At 43.6% G+C, this 22384-nt stretch overlaps 3 protein-coding genes across 3 annotated transcripts; 2 read left to right on the forward strand and 1 right to left on the reverse strand.

Moving 5' to 3' along the window:
* Positions 1-5171: 5171 nt before the first annotated feature.
* LOC112272433 lies at positions 5172-22370 on the reverse strand. Its single transcript, XM_024463163.1, has 8 exons — positions 22283-22370; positions 8142-8312; positions 7892-7962; positions 7777-7817; positions 7525-7628; positions 6930-7032; positions 6200-6422; positions 5172-5412 (listed from the first exon to the last, which is right to left on the reverse strand). Exons 1-6 carry the CDS (start codon positions 22332-22334, stop codon positions 6932-6934), a joined length of 540 nt encoding a protein of 179 aa, XP_024318931.1. The 5' UTR covers positions 22335-22370; the 3' UTR covers positions 5172-5412; positions 6200-6422; positions 6930-6931.
* On the forward strand, positions 13591-15467 carry LOC100836390. Its single transcript, XM_003577902.4, has one exon. The coding sequence runs from the start codon at positions 13732-13734 to the stop codon at positions 15217-15219; it is 1488 nt and encodes a 495-aa protein (XP_003577950.1). The 5' UTR covers positions 13591-13731; the 3' UTR covers positions 15220-15467.
* Positions 18301-20851, forward strand: LOC100836697 (chlorophyll a-b binding protein 7, chloroplastic). Its single transcript, XM_003577903.4, has 5 exons — positions 18301-18688; positions 18789-18935; positions 19380-19512; positions 20000-20092; positions 20348-20851. Exons 1-5 carry the CDS (start codon positions 18402-18404, stop codon positions 20642-20644), a joined length of 957 nt encoding a protein of 318 aa, XP_003577951.1. The 5' UTR covers positions 18301-18401; the 3' UTR covers positions 20645-20851.
* Positions 22371-22384: the final 14 nt, after the last annotated feature.

The raw sequence follows: 22384 nt of genomic DNA on the forward strand, positions 1-22384 counted from the left end.
CAATGACTACCTTCAGTGTGCTCTTCCAATATTAAATTTAAAAGTAACACAAGGAGCTACAACCTTTCAATAACGGTAAAATCCTAATTGGCGTTGAATGTTCCGTGGGAACATACACCTTATTGAAAGCAGCGAATTTTTCACGTAGATCTGAGAGATCTACACCACTAATTGGTGATTATCTTCAAAGTGTTATTTGAGGTCTACACTATATGAATTTAACGTCGCTTAAATTTATACATTTTTGCAATTTTATTTACAACAATTACCACAACGATTTTGCTTTACCCACTAGTAATTGACAAAATCCATGGTTTTCAACCCAATGTAGGACAAAATGATCGGGAAAGAGTTCGATAAACTTGCCCTCGACAGCCATAACTATCCAGCTTGGGCAATGGACGTAAAAGTGAGCCTTGCGACCCGCAATCTTTCAGCGGCCATCCAACCCCTCCGGAGGGACAAGCGCCCATTGCAGATCTATACAAATATAATGCCTTATACATTATAAAGAACCACGTCCGTTCTGATCTCAAATTATAGTATCTTATGGAAGAAGATCCATACACATTGTGGCTCGTCCTTCAAACTAGAAATGAACAGCAGAAGGATGTGATTTTGCCTAAAGCCACACATGAATGGACTCAACTCTGCCTACAAGATTTTAAATCCATTGGAGAGTTCAATCATGCCGTTCATGAAATTTGTTCGAAGTTGTAATTTTGCGAGAAGGAACGCTATGAAGTGGACAAGATTGAAAAAACCTTATCCCCCATGCTTCCGGTTGATAGGATCCTCCAGCAACGATATCGTGCACGCCAATTTACAACATATTCTGATATCATCCATGTTCTACTTCAAGCCAAAAAGCATGATGAACTCCTCATGAGGAATCATCATTGGCGTCATGTTGGCGCTGCACCTTTGCCTGAAGTGCATGCTAATTTTCAGAAAATAACAAGTTTGATGAGTCATCTCGAAGACCCACAAACTTCAAAGGCAAGCAAAAGAGCAACAAGAACTTTCAGCCACGTGTATCAAAAAAGGGAAAAAGTACTTTCAAGCCACAATATGATAAATCTAATGTTTGTCAGAAATGTCGATGCTACAAGCATATCTCAAAGAAGTGTTGTACCCCCCGTCATTTGGTAGATCTGTACCTCCAATCCGTGAGACACAAGCGACATGCTCATCAAGGACCAAGATTTGAATCACACTTCAATCTCCAATCCGACAATTCAAAGGAAGCCGGTTGTTTGCATGACATCACGCAAGAATCAAATATCAACCTAGCAGTCCGAGCGTTCGAGGACCTAATGAGCACGGAGAACATGATCATTGAACTACTTCGAATGACATGTAGGGAGACCTAAGCTAGTTTCCTATCTCCGAAATAGACATTATCTACATTTATGTCCAAATGTTGTTTTAAATAATTATAGTAAATGTTGTCCTCTATATTATAATATTACATTATTGTATCAACATATTGGTACCTACATATTTGACATATGTATTGTAAATTACGATATTGTATCATCACATTGATACTTAAATAAAATGTGTATGTATTATATATATTTATTAAGAATTTATATTAAAGTTTTTCATTTTCAATTATAGTTTTCTATGGGAGTCAATCCAAAATGGATGAAGAATTTTGCCTAGTGGACAGTGGCTCCATGAACTCTATAGTTTAATAAGTTATAGAGATATCCGTCGAATTGGGATCCATATAGAAACCCACGATGACAACAATTGGAATTTCTCAATCTATCAAAAGTAACGGATATGGCAAACAAATTCTTGAAAAAAATTCTTTTCTTTACCGTCTGGATTGTACTATACGTACATCAAACCTGTAGCTCATGTTGCGTATAAATTTTTTTGGAATGTCAATTCATTCTAGACTTGGCACGATCGCCTTGGTCATCCTGGCATCGGGATGATATGAAAATAATGAACAATTCTGTTGGTCATGCGGTTTTACACGCTGCTAACTTAATTCATAAGTGAACAACCTGCATATCGTAATAATTCCCCTATCCAATTTATATGTGGACATCTACCAAAGATTTCCCATCTGCGATTATTCGGTTAAATACCGATATCACCACCCCAACGTACATCAATGGCCCTCACAGATTTGGGATCTATGTGAAGAATAAATGTATTTTCAGCCACTTACAAATACCTCGAGCCCCAATTAGGGGGAGTTATTCATGCCTAGTACACTACCTATATCACCGAGGAGCATTTCCAGGCATTAGGGGGGGATTTCAAGTACTAGAAAGAATGCCAGGAAATTAATATGAATGTCCAACAGATTTTCTCCACAAACCCACGTACTCAAGGATCTGAACATCTAGTTCGGAAAATCATTCATTTGCAACACATTGCAAATAATCTGCCATACTCATTTACTAACTACAAAGGTATCATAAAATCCTCTAATCATGCAACTAATGTGCCCGAAAGAGTGGAGGTACCAAGAAAACACTCAACTCTCCATTCAATACATGAGGGGGAGAAGTATGGCCACAACACATGATTTAGATTCTCGCAAGCAACAAAGGAAAGTTTTGAGTATACTCTCAAAAAATCAGTAAATGTAATTCAACTTCATGTTGATAGATACCAAATAGGTAGTATACGCCCAGTGGAAGGGAAACCTTCACAAACCCAGCTCAATAGTGCACACAATGACTGGGACATTGGAATACCTAGACTTGACCGCATTGGGAAACTGTGAATAGTCATCATGGATACATAATATTCATCTATACGATGATCTCACGTGTGTCTGACCTACACACGGAACCATGCACAAATATCTAGATTTTGGAGAATCATCAAAAGACTACAAAATTGTCGACATACATTTCTGCACTATAATTGCAAACAACCTCCGAATGATCCTGGTCCAAAGACCATGGCCATGGAATAGTGTGTAAACACTTGGACTGGATTCAATCGAAGGATGCAACGCAAGCAGAAGCCGCTTCGCTCAATAAAAGGAAGGAATCAGCGAAAGTAATACCTGCACCAATTTTTCTTCCGAAACCGGAATGAAAATAACGAGGTGGTGAGACTCAAAGTGAGGCTTGTAGCACAAGGGTTCGCGCAGATATTGGAAACCAATTCTCCATATATGCATGGAATCGTTTTCTGGTAACATATTTCAACGGCAGTTCTAAATTGTCTATTTATGCAGTTGATGGACGTAGTGACAAAATATCTTTATGAATCACTTGGTTTGTACATATAGGTTCCTCAAGGAATCCCAATTTCCGAATACACACAAAAGACGCTACATGTATAGTGTAAAACCTTAATAAGTCGCTACATGGCTTATTAACATAGTCGGGCAAATTGGTACAACCGACCAAATGAGTTTCTTCCACTGAAAGACTATTCAAACAATAATGATTGTCCAAGTGTATACATCAAGAAGTTTGATGAAACACACAATCACCTAAAAACGGAATTCGAGAAGAAGAATCTGGATAAACCAAATTTACTTGGGTCTACAAGTATTGTGGTACAACGAGCTGCCTATATCCAGAATATATTGGAAACTTTTAACATGGACAAATCTTATCCACCCAATCTCTCATGGTCGTTCGATCTCTAGACGTAGAGAAAGATCCATTTAAAACATGAGAAGATGGAGAAGAGATGTAAGAAACTCCAGTATCATCGGATAAACTGACTCTGGCTACTTATTAGATCCCACAAAGTTAGATCAAAATAGGCTTCGTGTTCCTACATGGAAGGATAGCCATCCAAGAAAGTTGTCCATACTTCACTCTAGTGGCTGAACCCACCAATCATTCTGTAATTATTACGGGACACCACACATATATGTACATGCCTTCACAGAATGATAAACCACATACAAATCATGCGGTGTTGATTCGATTGAATCACCTACAATTATCTATGAGATAATCCTGCTTATGTTGCACCGATGCAAACGGGTTATATCAAAAGCAATATAACTAAACATATTGCACCTAAAATATTCTATCCTCATGAACTACAACAAAGTGGGGAAATAAACGTCTTGCAAACCAAATCAGGTGATAACCTCGTTGATTTGTTCACTAAGTTCTTTCCCAACTCCACATTTCAAAATGTGTTCGTGGGATCGATATGCGACAACTTCAAAATTTGCAAGCATCAAGGGGAGTATCCACTTGAATTTAACATGTTTGCAACATCATATTGCACTCTTTTCCTATTATGAGTTTTACTCACTAGTTTCTCATAAAAGGTTTTTAATGAGTTAACATCAGCATAAGGTTACATGTCGTATTATCTATTTTCCCCACCAGGGTTTTTTAAGATGATATACAAGACATATTTATTAGTCACAAAATTCAATATGAATTATCAAAAAACAATAACCAATATATGTTGTAACATTTTCTCTTTATTTTTCCCATTGGGTTTTAGAAAGGAGTTTTCACAACATATCAATATCAGTATTACTTTCCTCAATATTGTTTCCACAGGGTTTTTGGAGGAAATTACGAAATTACATGATTCCATGGTGTTACAAGTACATACATATCAATGAAGCAAATTGATCAAGGGGGAGTGTTAAGAATAAATTAGCATGTGATCAATTAGATTTAAGCATGTGTCAATTAGCAATAACAACAGTTAATCAGTAACTGCCAACTCTGTAATTTCCGCACGTTTCTCTCACGATTTCTCCCGGGCGGGCGCCTGTGCATGTAGGAGCGCCTCCTCTCCTTATATAAATACAGCACCAATCAATGGAAACAAACATATATTCATTCTTAATCATTTTCATTCTCATTACGTAGGATGATTTGTGTCCCATAAGCAGGCCCAGTCCAGACATGCCCAGTCCAGATATGACACGTAGTATCCTTAAAAAAAAATATTACACGTAGTGTTATGGGTTTTGGACGAAAATTCGTCGCAAGTGTATCACTGTTGTTTGCTACTTCCTCCGTTTTTAAATACTTGTCGCTGTTTTAGTGCAAACTTGAACTAAAACAGCGACAAGTATTTATGAACGGAGGGAGTAATAACGTTGGTCAAATACGGAGTATCCATCACCCTCTGACATAGAACAATACGTGTGGTCTTCACCAATCAAATACTCCCCTCCTTATGAAGCCAATACACGTTTATCATAATAAATATCCTGGTTTGCAAAAGGATTCATACATATGATAGGATTAATACTACAGGCGACACGCCAGACACCTTGCAATCACGCATCAAGTAAATAAAAACACATAAATGATGGTCCACATATAATACATGTTTATCTGAAGCGAGAAGATAACTGGGTTCAGGTAGAAACAAACCCACACACAAAGCTTACACCATAGCACATCTGACCTCAGCCATCAATCCAGTCAAATCTCATCACTGCACGGCAAAATGAACTAGTTATATCAACACCAAAACTGTTCAGCAAGACAAGTGATAATACGCTCTCACATGTCACCTCTTTTCTATCAACACCAAAACCCCGAAACTTTTCTGTGGTAACGCACTACAAGGATTCACCATATTTTTATTATACTCTTTGTCCAAGTTTACAAGTTCAGTGAGCGTTTCTAGATCAGCAATTTGATCAACTAAATATGTATTATATTGCATAAAAATTATATCATTAGATTTGTGATCGAATAAACTTTTCATTGATGTACTTTTTTGGTCATATATAACTTAAATTCCGTTAAGTTAAATTGGTGATCTAGGAACACGTGAAGGCCTTATAAACCCGGATGGAAGTAGTATTCGTCATCACAATCACAATCGATGGACAGACCAGATTTCTTAGTTCAGCATCTCACTTCATTTGGTCTACAACCTACTGGGCAACACATCTTTGTAAATATGCTACTCCAGGCCTTACCACTACTTTCACCAACACTAATTTGCTCATTTCGATAAACTTCCTCCTCTTTTTCGACAACTGTGCTCACATTTCAGCAAAATGGTTACATTTATGTTTAGAGGATATTACCTTACATAATCTGGACAGTTGACACTATGTAAACCTCTTTAAATTTCAGTTTGAAACACAAGGCTTTTGCATATGCAACGACTAGCAACAACAACCATCTTGAACAAGTTATCTTAATCGGACGCTCACTCCATGAACTACTTCTAAAAGAGGACCACGTCAGGTTCTCAACAATGTTTTTACCTCACGAAGTGTTTGCTGACGCTGCACTGGAACCCGGAGGGGGCGGATGCTGCCAAGATGCACCAATAGGCAGGTCCAGAGTAGGGGGAGGCTGCGGCCACTGCTGTTGGTAGTTGCCATAGCCTGCGTGTGCGCCATAGGCAAATGAGTTAGGGGCAGAAAGTTGATGTGAATACCCATGGTAGCTGGCCCAATTGCAGTTGTTGAACCATGGCTGGGGTGTCTGAAATCATAGGCAACAGCTTGTAGTAAGATGATCAGAAAATGGACACCTAGACAACACGTCAAAAGTAGCACAGCATAATTTCATCCTTATTACTCCCTCCAATCCATAAAAACTGCGTCCATTTTGTACTAAATCAGTACAAATTTTGTACTAAGTGGGCGACACTTTTTATGGATCGGAGGGAATACTTGTTATATTACAATGATCTCAAATAATAAAAATTTGTTATAACAGTTTAGTTGCTTTTAGACATATTTATAACTACATGCCGATAGCTTTCTTTTTCCCTCTTTTACTTTCAAAACACACAATGCAACAATGCACAAAACATGTCAAGTTGGGTCCATCGGTCGTGACCGCACATGCGAGAGAATTACTACTAAGAATATAAGTATCCTGCGAGTAATTTTTAACAAGTGAAGATGGTCCGTTCGAGAGCTAAAGGTCAACAGAGGACATAGCAGAATATCACCAATGTTTTTACTTCATGAGGTCCAAACTCACTGCTAGACGTCGACTGTTGTTTTGATGGTCGCCACTGTGGCTCGTAGTTGTGACAACCATGAACAGGGGCCAATGATGCATACTTGAAGCAAAGCTGTGGTGGCTGGAATGGTACATTATATATTAATCTGCTGCATGATGATGAGAAAATAGACAAACGTGAAACAACGTATATGGAATACAACATACTCGCTATGTTCCAAAATATAGGATGTATGACTTTTGTTGACGGTCAAAGTTTCTAAACTTTGACCAAGCTTGTCGCCAAAAATATTAACATCTACCATTTCAAATGAATACACTATGAAAATATATTTCATGATAGATCTAATCATCTTGATTTCAAACTTTAAATGTTGTCAGTTTTTTCTATAAAGTTGATCAAACTTTAAAAAGTTTGACAGTCAACAAAAATTATACACCTTATATTTTGGAACGGAGGGAGTACTAGATTGTTTTGATGGGGCCACAATGAATGCACACGGGGTGCATCCAATTTGTAGTTTTGTGGCTGGAAATGGTGCGTTCTAATTAATCTTGCTGAACAATGATGGGAAAATGGAATGGAAGCAGGTCACATGAAATTTCTTCATACCAGATTGTTTCCAACAGGATAGACCTGGAAAAATATGATTATTTTGCATAATACTCTCAGGAGAATTTCGTGCACACTTTGTTTTCCCAGCCATTTCCAATAGCCTGAGGAACAGAAAGTCAATTAAACAAAAGATCCCAATATGGCAATATCAGGTAAAACTAATTAGCGAATACTATCAAATTATAGAATGAACTAAATTGGATCATATAGCAGAAGAGAGTTTACATAGAGAGAGATTAAGAAACTTGCCTTCGGATTTTGGCCCTTCGTTCGTAGGAATCCACAGGGATCTATGCACAGAAGAGAGGGCAAGTTAGTTTGCAGCAATTCCATTCTTTAAAATAAAGTGATCTGAAATACTAACTGAGGTTACTATTCGATGATTTGCAGGCCTTTTAGCCTCGGTCTTCTTGCGACAAGCTGAGACTTGATTGCCTACATAAACCGCTAGATTCATAAGCAACACCAATACATCCCGATTTTTTAGGAAACCAGCAAATATGCAGGCGCCATCAAACACAAACAAACAAGGCAGTCACAAGAAAAAGATACTAATAAGAAGATAAGGATTGTAAGAAGCATTGCATAGGTGTGCAAACAATAAAAGTAGGTACCTGAAGTCAAATCCAGATGGCGGGACAATGTAGAGGCACATAAAGGATGCTCAGGGTCATAGCCACGGCTGTAATAAAAATCATCTGGAAGATAATAGCGTCCGATTGCTTTCAGTGCCTTGTTTCCTATGTCAACAGCAGCCACCCATCCATCCTGATGATTGGGTTCCACTATAGATTTGAGATAAAGAATATCATTACCATCGTCAGGGCTCAAGATGGGGAAAGCTGAGTAGAGGTCCCTAAATGTCAATTCTTGACAGTAACATGAGCAGCGTAAGTCTGGCGCCAAAAGTTAGACGACGAAACTTTCCGACTCCATGTCACAGCCCTCCAAGCATCCCTAAGGGAGGACAGTTGGTCCATGGAATTCCTATCAACGGCTTTGCGCTTGAGCGACATGATCAAGTCTGAATCGTAGATAATATTATCCTTGTTTTCAGGAGGGGGATTCTCCATCTCAACAAACTCGAGCACGCCATTGACGCATGTGAGATCCCGAAACCAATTTGCTGAGCAGAAATCCCGCGCTAAAGGGTGTTCTTCCACCTTTTCGGGGATAATGGGATATTTTAGTTTGTACCGGTTTCGAGGCAACGGGATGAAACTTACAGCACCAACAACAGGGGGATCTTGATCTTGAAGAAGAAGAAGCAAGTCACACACCAACACGCCATGTAACAAATCAACCCAGCCTAGTAAGCCGCCTTGTCCAAGCGTTATCACCTTGTCGGGTATAACCCTGTCGACCCCAGGACATGGATTGTGCAGTGTTCTAGTGCTCCATGATTTTGTTTCGGACGAGTAGATTCGAAGCTCATAGCCGTCCGACGAAGCTGAATTATGGAGAGCGGCCAGGAGATAGTGGTCGCCCCCGTGCCCGAGGATGCCCAACTCCCGGACCTTGCTCAGATTATGACTAGCCATAGCATCACCCCAACTCGAAAGGAGAATGAATCCGCTTGAGCGAAGGGAGGGCGCCACCCCGGCTTTGTACAGGAAATATTCATGGAAGCCGCCACCCTGGAATACGTCGCGGAGGAGGATGAAAGGGCCGTCCGCTCCGACCACGTGTGGCAAACTTGAGAAATTGGAACGCGCCGTGTTTTCCATATCACGGGGGTCGGTGCAGTGGATCGAGAGAAGGGACAATTGCGGTGGTTCGGCCATCGAGAAGGAAACCCCCATGGTATAACCATCTTTGGATTCGGCTGTGGCCGTGGTATTGTTCCCGCTGTCGGTGAAGCGCGGCCTCCGGGAGAGGAGAATCGAGGGCAGCTGACCTCGATTGGGGACGGCGGCGTCGCCCATCGATTTTGGGGATTTATGTCGTGAATCTGGGCTTGAGGAAAGAACCAGGAGTTCGACAATATGGATTGGATTTGGTAGGCAATCGAGGGGTGGAAGGGCTTGAGGAAAAAATGACTTTGATTTGGGGATTAGGGTTACCTCTTCTCCTCTCACGATCTCTCTCTTTCTCAATTTATAAGCTTGATGAAAAAATGTCGGTGGCACTGGCTGGGCCTCCGCCTCAGCCCAGTAACCTTTTTTTTTCCGGGGAAGCCCAGTAACCTTTCAGGTATATCAAATACTCCCTCCGTCCCATATTCATATTAAATGTATCTATGCGTAAAAACGTCTAAATACATGTAATATAAAATCACTTAATATGGGACAGAAAGAGTAAACCATAGAGTATGATGGCTTAACACGACAGTAGGGAAATTATCAAGGATAATAGAACTGTGCAATTAATCAAGTTTAGAAAACAACAACCTGAGCCTACTGCTGAAAGGAAAAGAAGAGAGAGCTGAAAACGACCAGCAAGTCGAAATTAAAGAAGTCGCATGCTCCATGCTACATAATAAAACTTCGCTAGATCCATCAGAATTAAGCACAAGGAATTATTTTTCAATTCTGTGATGGAGTAAGCATAAGGAATTATCGAAACCGTGCCTCTTTCGCTAGATCCATCACAGAATTGAAAAAAATATATGAAGAAACAGATGATTTCTGGGCCTTGTGGTTAGCCCCAAAACACAAAAGAAGCTTTACACAGAGTACAGAACCGTTCTTCACTACAAGGAACAATGGTGTTTCTTTGGTCTTTGAAGGAGTATCAACGCAATCTTGTGCGTGAAGCAGAAGTGACTTGCGCATGAAAGGAAAACAATACCAATTAGTCACAAATTGTCTTATTTAGGGTGCGTTCTTTTCGCCTTCTAGAACCGGCTTCTCCTAGAAGCTGCCCTCACCTAGCTTCCTGGAGAAGCCGCATCACAAATTTAGCTAGACTTTCAAAGTAGTTTAGGCCAATCTAGTTTGATAGTCTAATCAAATTTAGATGGTGGCTTCTCCAAGAAGCTGGAGGAGGGCAGCTTCTCAGAGAAGCCAGTGCAGGAAGCCGAAAAGAACTGGCCCTTAAGCACTTGGAAAGCAAGTAACCAAAGGGGAAATGCCCGTTTGCTCTTGGGTGTGATCGCACCCCAAATCTGAGCCCTTGCGTACTGTTTGAGATTCGAGAGCAAATTAGGCCATATTGTATTTGAATCCGTATACCCATTTACCTCTGTATTCTTCAACAGTGCACCATGTGCGGTTCCCAATGATCTCTCCCCTTATCTCTCCCCACCTGAATCTCTTTCTCCCCATGTCTAGCCTTGTTTACCCACCCCGATCGCCGCCGACCACCGCCGAACGCCATCTATTCCTTCGTTCGGCTGCCACGATCCCCTCCGTACGCCTCCCGAGTTCTTCGGCAGTGATGTGCCCATTGCCGTCCATGTCGAACACCCTGAGCTCCTCCTCCCCCCCTGCGTCCCCGGAAGGCGCTGCCGCAGTCATGGCCGCCGCCGCGCCGAGCTCGCCATGCCCGAGGCGCCGCAGCACGGCCTCCATCCTCGCCTCCGCTGTCTTGTCACCGGACGACGAGGCCGTAGCCATGGCCGCCCCCACATCGAGCTCGCGGCGCCCAAGCAATGCAGCACGGCCTCCATCCTCAGCGATCTCTCTCTCTCTCTCTCTCCCCACGTTGTGGCCCCTGCATCTCTCGCTGCTTCTCCCTGGAGAACAGCTCCCGCCTACATGTGGGGCATGCCTGCCGGCGCGAACTGCAAAGCAACATAGCCTGCATGTCCCATGCATGTCCCCTCTCTCTCTAGCTAACCACGATTGAGTCATGCGCCCACGCCTGTATAGCACGCCCCAGCACATGTTCTCGTTTCTATTGTAACCGGCTCTTGTTGTACTCTGTGTATAAATATGAGCTCGATACAAGTGGAGCACCTAAGGTGCATTTCCAAACTTCCCATATTCTACATGGTATCAGATTCCTCACGATCCCAAACCTCGTGAGCCCAACTTTCGCTGCGGTTTTTCTATTAAGGATCGTCGTACCTGCTGGGCTATCCTCTGATGTGATTCTGATGATGATCTGTACCCGTTCACCAAGACGACGCCCACCACCTCAGCTACCAGCCTGCACACCAGCACCGTCGACCTCTGGCACCAGCGCTTGGGGCATCCTGGACACGCCCACTCGTGCCGCCACCACCCCCACTCGCGCTGCTCGGATGGTGTCCCTCTTGGCTCTATCTGACATGCTTGCGGCGCACAACGATGCTCAGCCATCTCCGCGCCTTCCCCATGGCGCTCCGCCGGAGCAGCCCGTGCACCCTGCGCAGCCCGCCCACACGGCGCACCCCACGCCGCCGGCGTCCCCCGCGTCACCTCTCTGCGAAAACATCAACCACACCATCATCAAGCAGCATGTCCCGGTGGTTCTCAGTCTCCAGGAGGACAACTATGACCTGTGGCGCATCCTCTTCTGCAAGGTGTTCGGCAAGTTCTCCGTTGCGGACCACATCGTCATTGCCGATCCTCTACACCGCCCTGATCCAAAATGGATCTAGGACGACTTCAACGTCGTCTCCTAGCTCTACACGACCGTGTCCTCAGACGTCCTCGCCCTCATCATTGCGCCCCAGGACTTGACACGCGCGGTGTGGCTCAAGATCGAGGAACTCTTCCTGGACAACCAGACGACGCGTGCGGTCTACCTCGATGCCGAGTCCCACAACCTGCAGCAGGGCAACATGAGCTTCACCGAGTATTGCACCCGTCTCAAGACCCTGGCGGACAGCCTTCGCAGCCTTGGCAAGCCGGTCAGCGACGCCGAGCTCGTCCACAGCACCCTTCGTGGTCTCCACCGTGATCTGCAACATCTCATCCCCATCCTGACGCGTGAGGTCCCTCTTCCTTCTTTCCGGAATGTTCGCTCGTTCCTGCTTTCAGAGGAGACACGGCTAGCGAAGGCTGACGCCGCCCCCACTGGCGCCGTGTTTCACGTGGCCACCACACCGGCACCGGCACCGGCGGGGGCTGCTCCCAGCATACTTGCACCACCGCTGCCCAAGCCCAAGAGCAAGGACAAGGGGAAGGGCAAGCAGAAGCAGCCGCCGCCACTAGCTCAACCGGCCTACGCCCCTGCACCGTCGGGCTACGCGCCAGCCCCGGCATTCTACGCGCCGGCTCCAGCATTCGGCGTCCATCCTCCAGCTGCTCGACCTGACGTGCCCTGGACCGGCATGGTCCATGTGTGGCCCGTGCCTTGGCGCCCCCACTACCCCGGCGTCGGCGTCCTCAACCCTCGTCCCCACGGCGCTCCACCGGCCCCAAGCCCGGCTCCTGCACTGCCGGTGTTTGCTGGACACGCGTCCATGTTTGCTGGCTCGACCACGTATGCTGCTCCACGGTGGGATCAGGTCGGCCTGATTGCGGCGCTGCAGAACCTTGGCGTCCAACAACAACATCAGCCTCAGTCAGAGTGGTACCTCAACACCGGCGCTACCTCGCACATGGCATCGCACCCCGGTATGGTCATTGCCGCTTCTCCTGTCTTGTGCAAATTCGCGCATAGTTGTTGGTAATGATAACACGTTAGCCGTTTCGCACACAGGCTTTCTCTCTCTCTCTTCCAACTAGCTCCACTCCTCTTCATCTCCATGACATTTTAGTTTCTCCCTCTCTCATCAAGAACCCAGCTTCTGTTTGCAAACTAACCCGTGACAATCATATTTCCATAGAGTTTTATGATCTTGCTTTTTCTGTTAAGGATCGGCAACGGGGGTGGGGGCGCGTGGATATCAGGGAGGAAGAAGGGGGGGGAGAGAGAAAGTGAGAGGGAGAGGGAGATGAGTTGAGGTCGTTTGGTGTGGTCCCGTGGATAAGGATGCGGGTGAGAAAGTGAGCACTGGCCGTGACTAGAAGATGTGCGGGGACATAAAAGATTAGGCTTTTTTTTTATCAAATGTTGCCGTTGTAATCGTCTTGTCCTATTTAATTAAAATGGTGCAGACTGGATTATGCTTTCTCTAAAAAGAAATATCTCTTGTACAAAAGAATTTCGGGAGGTATTTTTTTAAGGGGAACGGGAGGGATTTTTCTGACTTTGTGGTCGGTCATTTTACTCAGTAGCACGTGGGCTGCTGTCCGTGTGTGATCCACATCCGGGGCTCGCTGCCTGCCGATCTGCCTCGCCGAGGATTGACACTGACCTCGCCGCCGATACCATCTCCTCATCTAGGCGACCATGCCAGACTCACCGCCCTCCCAAACACCTAAACCCAAACCCAAACGCCACCTTCTCGTCCTCCTCACGGCGCCCTCCCTCCTCGCCGTCGCCCTCGCCGTCGTCTTCGCGACCTCCACCAACCCCCTTCCACGCCTCCTCCACCTGCTCTTCAGGCCGAGCCCTTCCCTTCTCCGTCCGCCGGAGCCAGGCCCCCTGGCAGACACATCGAGGGATGCGGCGGGACGCCCACCATGTGTTCTGTGGATGGCCCCTTTCGCTTCCGGGGGCGGCTACTGCTCGGAGGCCTGGTCCTACGTCGCCTCTCTTGATGCAAATGTCGCCGCTGACGTCGGTGCGAACTTCACCCTCGCGATCGCTCACCACGGCGACCTCGAGTCGCCGGAGTTCTGGCATGGCTTGCCCGAGCAGTCCAAGAACCTGGCGTACAGGCTCGCCACTGCACCTTGTGAGCTCTCGCGGGCTGTCGTTGTGTGTCACAGCGAGCCTGGCGCGTGGTACCCACCGATGTACGAGTCTCTGCCTTGCCCGCCTACCGGGTACGATGAGCCGGCGTTCGTCATTGGCCGGACAATGTTTGAGACTGATCGTGTCTCGCCGGAGCATGTCAGACGCTGCAACCAGATGGATGCTGTCTGGGTACCGACAGACTTCCATATGTCGACATTCGTGAAGAGCGGAGTGGATCCCTCAAAGGTCGTCAAAGTGGTACAGGCTGTCGATGTCACGTTCTTTGATCCGGCCAAGCACGTCGCCCTTCCTCTTCCAATTGGTTTCTCTGTCATGGCGCCTGATGATTCTGATTCAACATGGAATACCGTTAACTCCAAAGCCAAAGGTTTTGTGTTTCTAAGTGTGTACAAATGGGAGCAGAGAAAGGGCTGGGATGTGCTGCTGAGAGCCTTCTTGCAGGAGTTCTCCGGAGCTGATGATGTCGCACTCTACCTACTGATCAATGCCTATCACTCTGACACAGATTTCAGTGGGAAAATCCACAGATTTGTGAAAAACAGCAGCATTGAGGAGCCAGTGCTAGGATGGGCAGAAGTTCGGGTGATTGATGAGCATGTTCCACAATCTGCGCTTCCAAGGTTGTACAAGGCTGCAGATGCATTTGTGCTACCTTCGCGTGGTGAGGGCTGGGGCAGGCCGGTGGTCGAAGCCATGGCCATGGAACTGCCAGTGATTGTGACGAATTGGTCAGGCCCAACAGAATACCTGACTGAACAGAATGGGTACCCGTTAGACGTCGATAGGCTGACTGAGGTCACAGAAGGGCCATTCAAGGGTCATCTCTGTGCTGAGCCATCAGTTGAACATCTGCGAGGTTTGATGAGATTGGTCTTTGAAGATCCAGAAGAGGGGAGGAGAAAAGGGAGGAAGGCAAGGGAGGACATGGCCGAGAAATTCTCACCAGAGGTTGTGGCAAGGATTGTTGCTGATCAGATACAACAGGTGCTTGTCAGTACTCAGCAGACAGATGACTAAATGTGATCACAACAAAATCCAAAGGAAAGTAGATATCATAGACTGCAAGTATCATGTAGGTATGGTAAGCTGGTTAGTCATTTCTGATTTGTAGGAGTTATATATATGTCCTGCAATGGTGGGATGGTGACCATTGTTTTTGGCCTTTATTCCATCAGACTTATGCTGTGAGCCCTTTTACTTAACTTGATGGTTTCAGTTAAGAACAAAATATTGAATGGGACCATTCAGCCCAAGCCCTTCAATTATTTTGCACCTTCCTCTTTCAGTTTCTACAGAAAAAGTTCTTTTAGGTGGATCGCTACAAAATAGATTGTGGTACATTTAAATTTGTCGAGCACTTTCCATATCCATAAGAAGCATTGACTTGTAACAAAACGAAGATCTAACCAGTTTTAGTTTAGCCCATCCTACCCTGAGGCAATAAAAGGAATGAGGTAGCCCATACATGGAAGAAATCAGAGCCTGTGAAAGAGTGCCTTAACCTATCATTGTATTTGTGCTGATCAAAGAAACCTTATAAGAGATGACAGTTTGACACTTGATCAACTTTGCATGCCAGGTATAGAGAGATTTGATCAACTTTGCATGATTGGTTGCGCATGACTTTTGAGTCGCAAATTGTCAGTTCAAACTATATTAGAGTCAGATTATAGATACTCATTTGCATATCCAGCCCAACCCAGTTCCTGAGACCCAGTTCAGGTATAGCCTTATAGATTTGAAGCTATATGTAAAAAGAATGGTATGATTAACTATTATTGTTGTTTCCTTGAAAAAACTACTCCCTCTGTCCAACAAAAGATGTCTCAAGTTTGTCAAAATTTGGATGTATCTAGACATGACTTAGTATATAGATGCATGAGACATCCTTTGTTGGACAGAGGGAGTATTAATGTTGTTGCCAAATCAGAATTACTATATGCAACTGTAATTGAGTTATTATAGTAGACAAAGGAATAATCAACTACAATTCTTACCTCAGAAAGGCTGAAAGACACAGGTTTGTGGTGTTAGGCTCTTTAACATTAAACATAGATATAGGGTGTAGTTTGTTGTTTCTTTAGATTCTCACTCTCCCAATCATGTGCAAATAGTAAAAATAAGCTGTCTTAGTATAGAAAAAAGAATAGGCAAGTCTTTCTTTCAAATATGAAATGAATGACTTCATAATATTGACCTATTTATTGGTTTCTTGTGCTATTATACATCCTGTTATGACTTTTGCGCTATTTAAATGTTGTACACAACATTTGTGCTATTCAAATGTAATATCGTAATTAAACGATTTTTTTGTAATTGTGCTCTCATGCTGGCATGTGTATATTTGTTTTACGGAGTATATGTTTGTTTCACATATAGACAACAAACTCCTGTTGTAGTTTTCTAATTTGAGACAGTATGACAACAAACTTTTGTCTAATGTGCGACGGCAAACTTTTGTTGCATTTCTGTTTCCATGTCATTTTGTAAAATTACCCTAGAGCAGCATTTTGATTTTACTCACTGCAGATAAGGGCATTAGTGTGTTTTAGACACGGCAAAATTCAAAGTGCAGAACATTCACCTTTTTCTATTCAATTAGTCCTTGTTCAGTTCCACCATTACCGGCGGGGATCGGCAGGGAATCCCAAGATTTTAGTCCAAAACCCCTTTGATCCCCTCCGATCCCTCCCGGGAAAGATGCAAACGAACAGGCCCTTATTGGATTTTTACTGTTTAGTCTATGATTTTATTTCCATAAATATAGGTCACTGTGAACGTACACAATGCTAATCCTTCTATTAATTACCTTTATATCTTTGCTCTGTTCACTGCTCATACAGCTGCAATGACTCCAGTAAGTATTGATCCAGATGTTATTGTTATTATTTTGTTCTTTCAGCAAAAAATTTCGTGATTCTAGTTGATTGAAAATTTATGCCAAAAAGGCAAAAAAGTTAGATTTTTCATAATCTCATAGAAGGTTAGAAAGAAGAAATAGTAAACGTTTGGATCATCAGTGTGCCTGTCAGTGTGCTTTATGTGCGGCAAAATTCTGTTATGTGAGCTGTCATTACTTACTCTATTTTTTTCTTTCCACAAAATATAAATCACTAGATGTACATAGTGCTAACCCTTTTATTAATTACCTTTTCCATCTTTGCTCTATCACTGCTCATACAGCTGCAAATGACTCCAGTAAGTATTGATCCTGATTTTGTTGTTAGTATTTTGTTCTTTCAACATAAATTTTCTCGGTTTTAGTTGATTGAATTTGTGCGAACAAAGTGGTTAAGTTTAGATTCTTCATAATCTCATTGAAGCTTAGAAAGAAGAAAGGGTAAATGTTTGGATCTGCTTAGTATTGAAGTGGTTTAGATCACATTCGTATGTTGGGATGCAATAAGGAGTTAAGGACAGAGAAATTTATGTGTCTATTACAGTGCAATGAGAACATAGTTGTGGCTGGTGCGAAGCTCATGGTCTAACCTATTTGAATCCAGACGCCCAAGGCAAATGCCCCAATGAACGTTTCTGCTTCTGCAAGGAGGAGGAAGAAGAAGGATGTTGGCTCTCTGTGTGCACACTTCAGGCCTTCAGTGTAACAAATTGAGTGAAGGTATCCAACATGCAATTACTTGACTGCTTGACTTCAGCTTTTAAAGAGAAACACCCAATCCATAACCCTGCCATGGCCACATCGTGTGACGATAATATTTTCAAATCATAGTGCCACCTATGTTTTGAGATCATGTAGGGATCTATCCACAGTCCATATGTAAGCATATGTGGTTGAAGAAATTAACCGATACTTTTATCCACGTATAAGCCATTAAGTAATAAAGAGGAGTCGCAAAACCATTGTAGTGAAATGTTAAAAGTTTGCACCGCCTACACTGTTTAGGGCCTTGCAAGTTAAAATTGCTTAAGAACTGATTCAAAGATTTACAAATGTGGCTAAAATTTCAAAAAAAAAAATAGACACAGAAAAGTTTATTCCGGCGCTACCGCCTTGGAAAGTCCCGCGCACGCAGCCACGGTGGCTCGTGCCACGTGTACGGCGCACACGAGGTCTCTCCCACCCTTCGCTCTGTATTCTTTGCTCTGTTCGTCTCGCCGGCAGCCACAGCTTGTTTCTACGACCATTTTGCGCCACTGCCTTCTCGACGCCGACAGGCGGGCCACGCATCACTGCCCGAATGCCTCCTCCCCTCCTCCTCCGCTGCCCCTCGCCGCCGCCCACCTCCGTTGCCGTCTCCCACCGTCGGCGGTGGAGGCGGGGGAGGTGTCCCGAACCGGTGCGGGCCTCCTGGCAGGAGCTGGCGGGAGTGCTGGTGTTCTCCGCCGTCCCCTTCACCGCCGTCAAGGCCCTCGCCGGTAGCCCCCTTGGCGCCCTCCTCCGCCGCCGCCTCGAGGACAGGAAGGCCTCAGCCGCCGCCGAGGCCGACGCCCTCCGTGCTGCCGCCCGCCAAGCCCGCAGCTCCAGGTTGGCACTGATCTCCCCCTCCTTCAAGAACCTCTGTTGGTTAATTTGTGCGAACCAACTGATCCAGCGACTTGTTCGGGGATTTTTTTTTTTCTTGAAGCTTTTGGTTCGGGGAAGCTCGGCCTCGGTGGCTCGGTCCCATCCCCTACGACTACCCGGAGCATCTGGCCGGAGAGTTCCCGGGCGATTATGGGTTCGATATAGCAGGTCTGGGCAGGGATCCCGTTGCTTTCGCAAACTACTTTAAGTATGTCACAGTTCTCCTAATCCTTTTGTATTTATATTCCTTCAAAATCAATTTTAACTTATCTCCACATTATGATTTATGAAGAGTAGAGGTCGATGAATAGTTACTGCTTCGTATGTCTGCTTCAGACTCACACATTGTAATTAACTCGTATGCAGAGGCTGGGAGAGTAATAAAACTTACAAATTTCATGTTATGTGTTGTAAGTTATCCCGGAGAATTTACACTAGCCATGTTATGTGTTGTAAGTTGTTATAGGGGAGTGAACTGAATGAAGTTTTAATTTTCATTTTATAAGGGAATGTTTATGTTATTATGTTGTTTAAGTAGCTTCTGAAACCTAATATTTTGTGGGAGATCATGATCTGAACCTTTGTTGTCGTAACTTTTTGTAAGTGCCTACTCTCCCCTAAACAGTTTCCTCACCAACAATCTTCTTTGCAGCTTTGAGATCTTACATTGTCGGTGGGCCATGCTTGCTGCTCTTGGTGTTGTTATTCCTGAGCTCTTAGATCTATTTGGGATAGTGCATTTTGTTGAGCCTGTCTGGTGGAAAGTTGGTTATGCAAAACTTCAGGTGAAATATCGATACTGTTGTTTCCATGTCTGATTTCTTTTACCACACGATGACTATTCTTATAACAGACTGAAGAACATCTGTGTATTCTGAAGATGTCCTGAGCCTGAGATCATAGTCCCTGTCATGTTTCAACCACAAATCTTTTTGTTCAGCATCTGAAAGCTAGTTCATAGCTAACACTAATGGAGGCATGGAGCATCTTCATTGTCGGGCAGGTCCTAGTTTGACCTTTTGTGCTCTAATCGACACATATTGGTAGTTCCCACACAAAGCTAGGAGCCTCCAGATGGAGATCCGGCATTCGGCAAGGCAGCTCAGCCTTTTTGTTTTCTCTCAGATAAAATAAATATGGAACGTGACTGCTACTTCCCAGCTGTGTACATGTATGCTGTGCTAACAAATGCGCCAAATTGTGTTACAAACAAATTAATTGTTTGTTAATTATGTAAATTTGTAATCCTCATCTAATGAGATGATTTTACAGGGTGATACCCTTGATTACCTTGGTATTACTGGTTTACGAATCGCTGGTGGTCAAGGTGTCATTGTTATCGCTATCTGTCAAGCCCTTTTGATGGTAACAAATACGTTCTGTTTATAATGTTTCGTTCATGTACTTCTCAAGTCGTTGTTGCTTTACAGAGCAGTCCAAACATTCCTGTATTGTGTGTTCCCTTTGGTTGTGCAAACACTTAGGAAACTATAGCCATCACTTTGCATATATTCCTTAACTTCACAATATTTTTCCATTGGTACAACATTTCCTTGTTATTTTTTGTTTTAAAGGATTTAATACCACATTATACAGGATTTCCATCTCATGATTTGTCAGGTTGGGCCAGAATATGCGAGATACTGTGGGATTGAGGCACTAGAACCCTTAGGAATATATCTTCCTGGGGACATAAACTACCCAGGTGGAGCACTATTCGATCCCTTGGGGCTGTCCAAAGATCCTGTTGGGTTTGAAGAACTCAAGGTGAAGGAGATCAAGAACGGTCGCCTGGCAATGGTTGCATGGCTCGGATTCTACCTCCAGGCGGCTGTAACCGGCAAGGGCCCTGTGCAGAACCTTGTCGAACACTTGTCAGATCCACTCCACAACAACATTTTATCCTCTTTCCATTGAGGCATCTTAACTGTAAGATTGCTTGTGTACAGCGTCAGCATTGATAACTCTGTAATTACTATAGTTAGCAAGTGGTTACGGTTACGGTATTCAGTATGTAATTCTGTAGACAGTACATATAATATCCTTACTATTGCACTAGGTCACTGGTTGACCTCACAAAATGTTCTAAAACATTCCAAAAATTTTTACAGCATTTATTCAGTCTCTCAGAATTTCAGATCTAAATGAAATTCACAACTCAAGAAACAAAAAAGAGAAATCAGACTGTGAACAGTATCAAGTATCAATCTGATATTGTATTCGTATTTGAATTTGGTATTGACTGTGAGTACTATCAAGCATCAACCTGATATTTCTCTTAATATTTGAAATTTGTAATTGATAGCCAGATTTGTCATTTCGTTCATGAAGCTGTGTATCAAATATGAGTTTGAAACTTTGTGGCATGGCAGATGATACTGATCAATTTTTTTTTCTGAGAATCACCTATAATTTTATTCAAACCCGATGTCCATTACAGGTACGTTGCTTTGGATAAAATATCCGCAAAACTACATAGTAACTCATATAACTAAGAATTACATTGAAGTCTTTCAAAGAATTTTTTTTCCACGGTATCAATCTTCGCAACACAAATCCGACTACAAACAATGGCGGAGGCAGGGACCGGGGCATTTTTTCCATGGTGTCAATCTTCGCAACACGAATCCGACTGCAAACAGTGGCAGAGGTAGGGACCAGGCCAGCCCTAGCCCTGGCCCCCCTATGATTTCGTATTTCTACTTAAGTCCTTATATAATCTTTGCAATTTTATCATATGAGATTCATATTCTTATGCTTTGGTTCTTCCTAACAAATCATCCTTCTATTCTGGCTCTCCTTATATTATTTTCCTGCCTCCACCCATGACTGCAAAGATATTGCAATCAGGCATTCAGACTGCACGAGACTAGCGGCTGCCCCATCTGTAGACAGTACATAAAGGCGAAGTATCCGGTGAAAACCCCCATTGGGTGCAAAACGTGCAAACTCCATAAAAACCACGTTTAGAAGTTTCAAAAAATTCTAGAAAAATACCATATGTTGGGAATGTGATGTTCTACAAACCTGCAAAATTTCAAGTTCAAAATCGAAAGCATTTGGGAGAAATTAAAAAGAGAAATTTACAATGAATAGTGTCAAACACTGAAAAACCACTATTCACGCAGAATTTGTCTTTTTCGCTGCTACCAAACGAAATTTAGTTTGGAGTTGAAATTTTACACATACATAAAACATCACTTTTCTAACATATGTGATTTTTTTGAGAATTTTTTAAACCTTTTTCGATGGAGTTTTCACAGTTTGCACTGTAAAAAAACCCTCATTCGGTGCAAACCGTGCAAACTCCATAAAAACATGTTTAGAAGTTTCAATTTTTTTTTTAAAACACCATATGTTAGGACGGTGATGTTGGGACTCCATTAAAACCCAATCTGTGAGACTCTGACTCTCCCCCTTAAGCACGAGACTAGCCACTGCCTGGCACTCAAACATCGTCTCTTCCATGATTCCTCCCCCAAATGGTTCTTCTAGCTAGCACCAAAGAATCCCGAAAAAAAATAAAAAAGCTAGCACCAAAGAAAGAAAGCTCACGATCAACGGCTGTTCGTCCCGGGCGCCACCACCAGCAGCGCCTATCCGGCATCACTCCTCCTTTTGCTCCAACACAAACTGGCGTCTTCAACGTGAGCGGGC

Source organism: Brachypodium distachyon, chromosome 4 (assembly GCF_000005505.3).
Source record: "Brachypodium distachyon strain Bd21 chromosome 4, Brachypodium_distachyon_v3.0, whole genome shotgun sequence".
NCBI classification, from domain to species: Eukaryota; Viridiplantae; Streptophyta; class Magnoliopsida; order Poales; family Poaceae; genus Brachypodium; species Brachypodium distachyon.

Excerpts from the sequence above, each read along its gene's own strand:
- LOC112272433 (XM_024463163.1), bottom strand. The coding sequence starts at position 22,334 with ATGCCGGATAGGCGCTGCTGGTGGTGGCGCCCGGGACGAACAGCCGTT. Across the intron at positions 7,963-8,141 it reads CCATCTGGATTTGACTTCAG|GCAATCAAGTCTCAGCTTGT; the intron begins GTACCTACTTTT and ends CGGTTTATGTAG. Across the intron at positions 7,629-7,776 it reads CGAAGGGCCAAAATCCGAAG|GCTATTGGAAATGGCTGGGA; the intron begins GCAAGTTTCTTA and ends TCTGTTCCTCAG.
- LOC100836697 (XM_003577903.4), top strand. The coding sequence starts at position 18,402 with ATGCCTCCTCCCCTCCTCCTCCGCTGCCCCTCGCCGCCGCCCACCTCC. Across the intron at positions 18,936-19,379 it reads GCTTTCGCAAACTACTTTAA|CTTTGAGATCTTACATTGTC; the intron begins GTATGTCACAGT and ends TCTTCTTTGCAG. Across the intron at positions 20,093-20,347 it reads TCTGTCAAGCCCTTTTGATG|GTTGGGCCAGAATATGCGAG; the intron begins GTAACAAATACG and ends ATGATTTGTCAG.
- LOC100836390 (XM_003577902.4), top strand. The coding sequence starts at position 13,732 with ATGCCAGACTCACCGCCCTCCCAAACACCTAAACCCAAACCCAAACGC.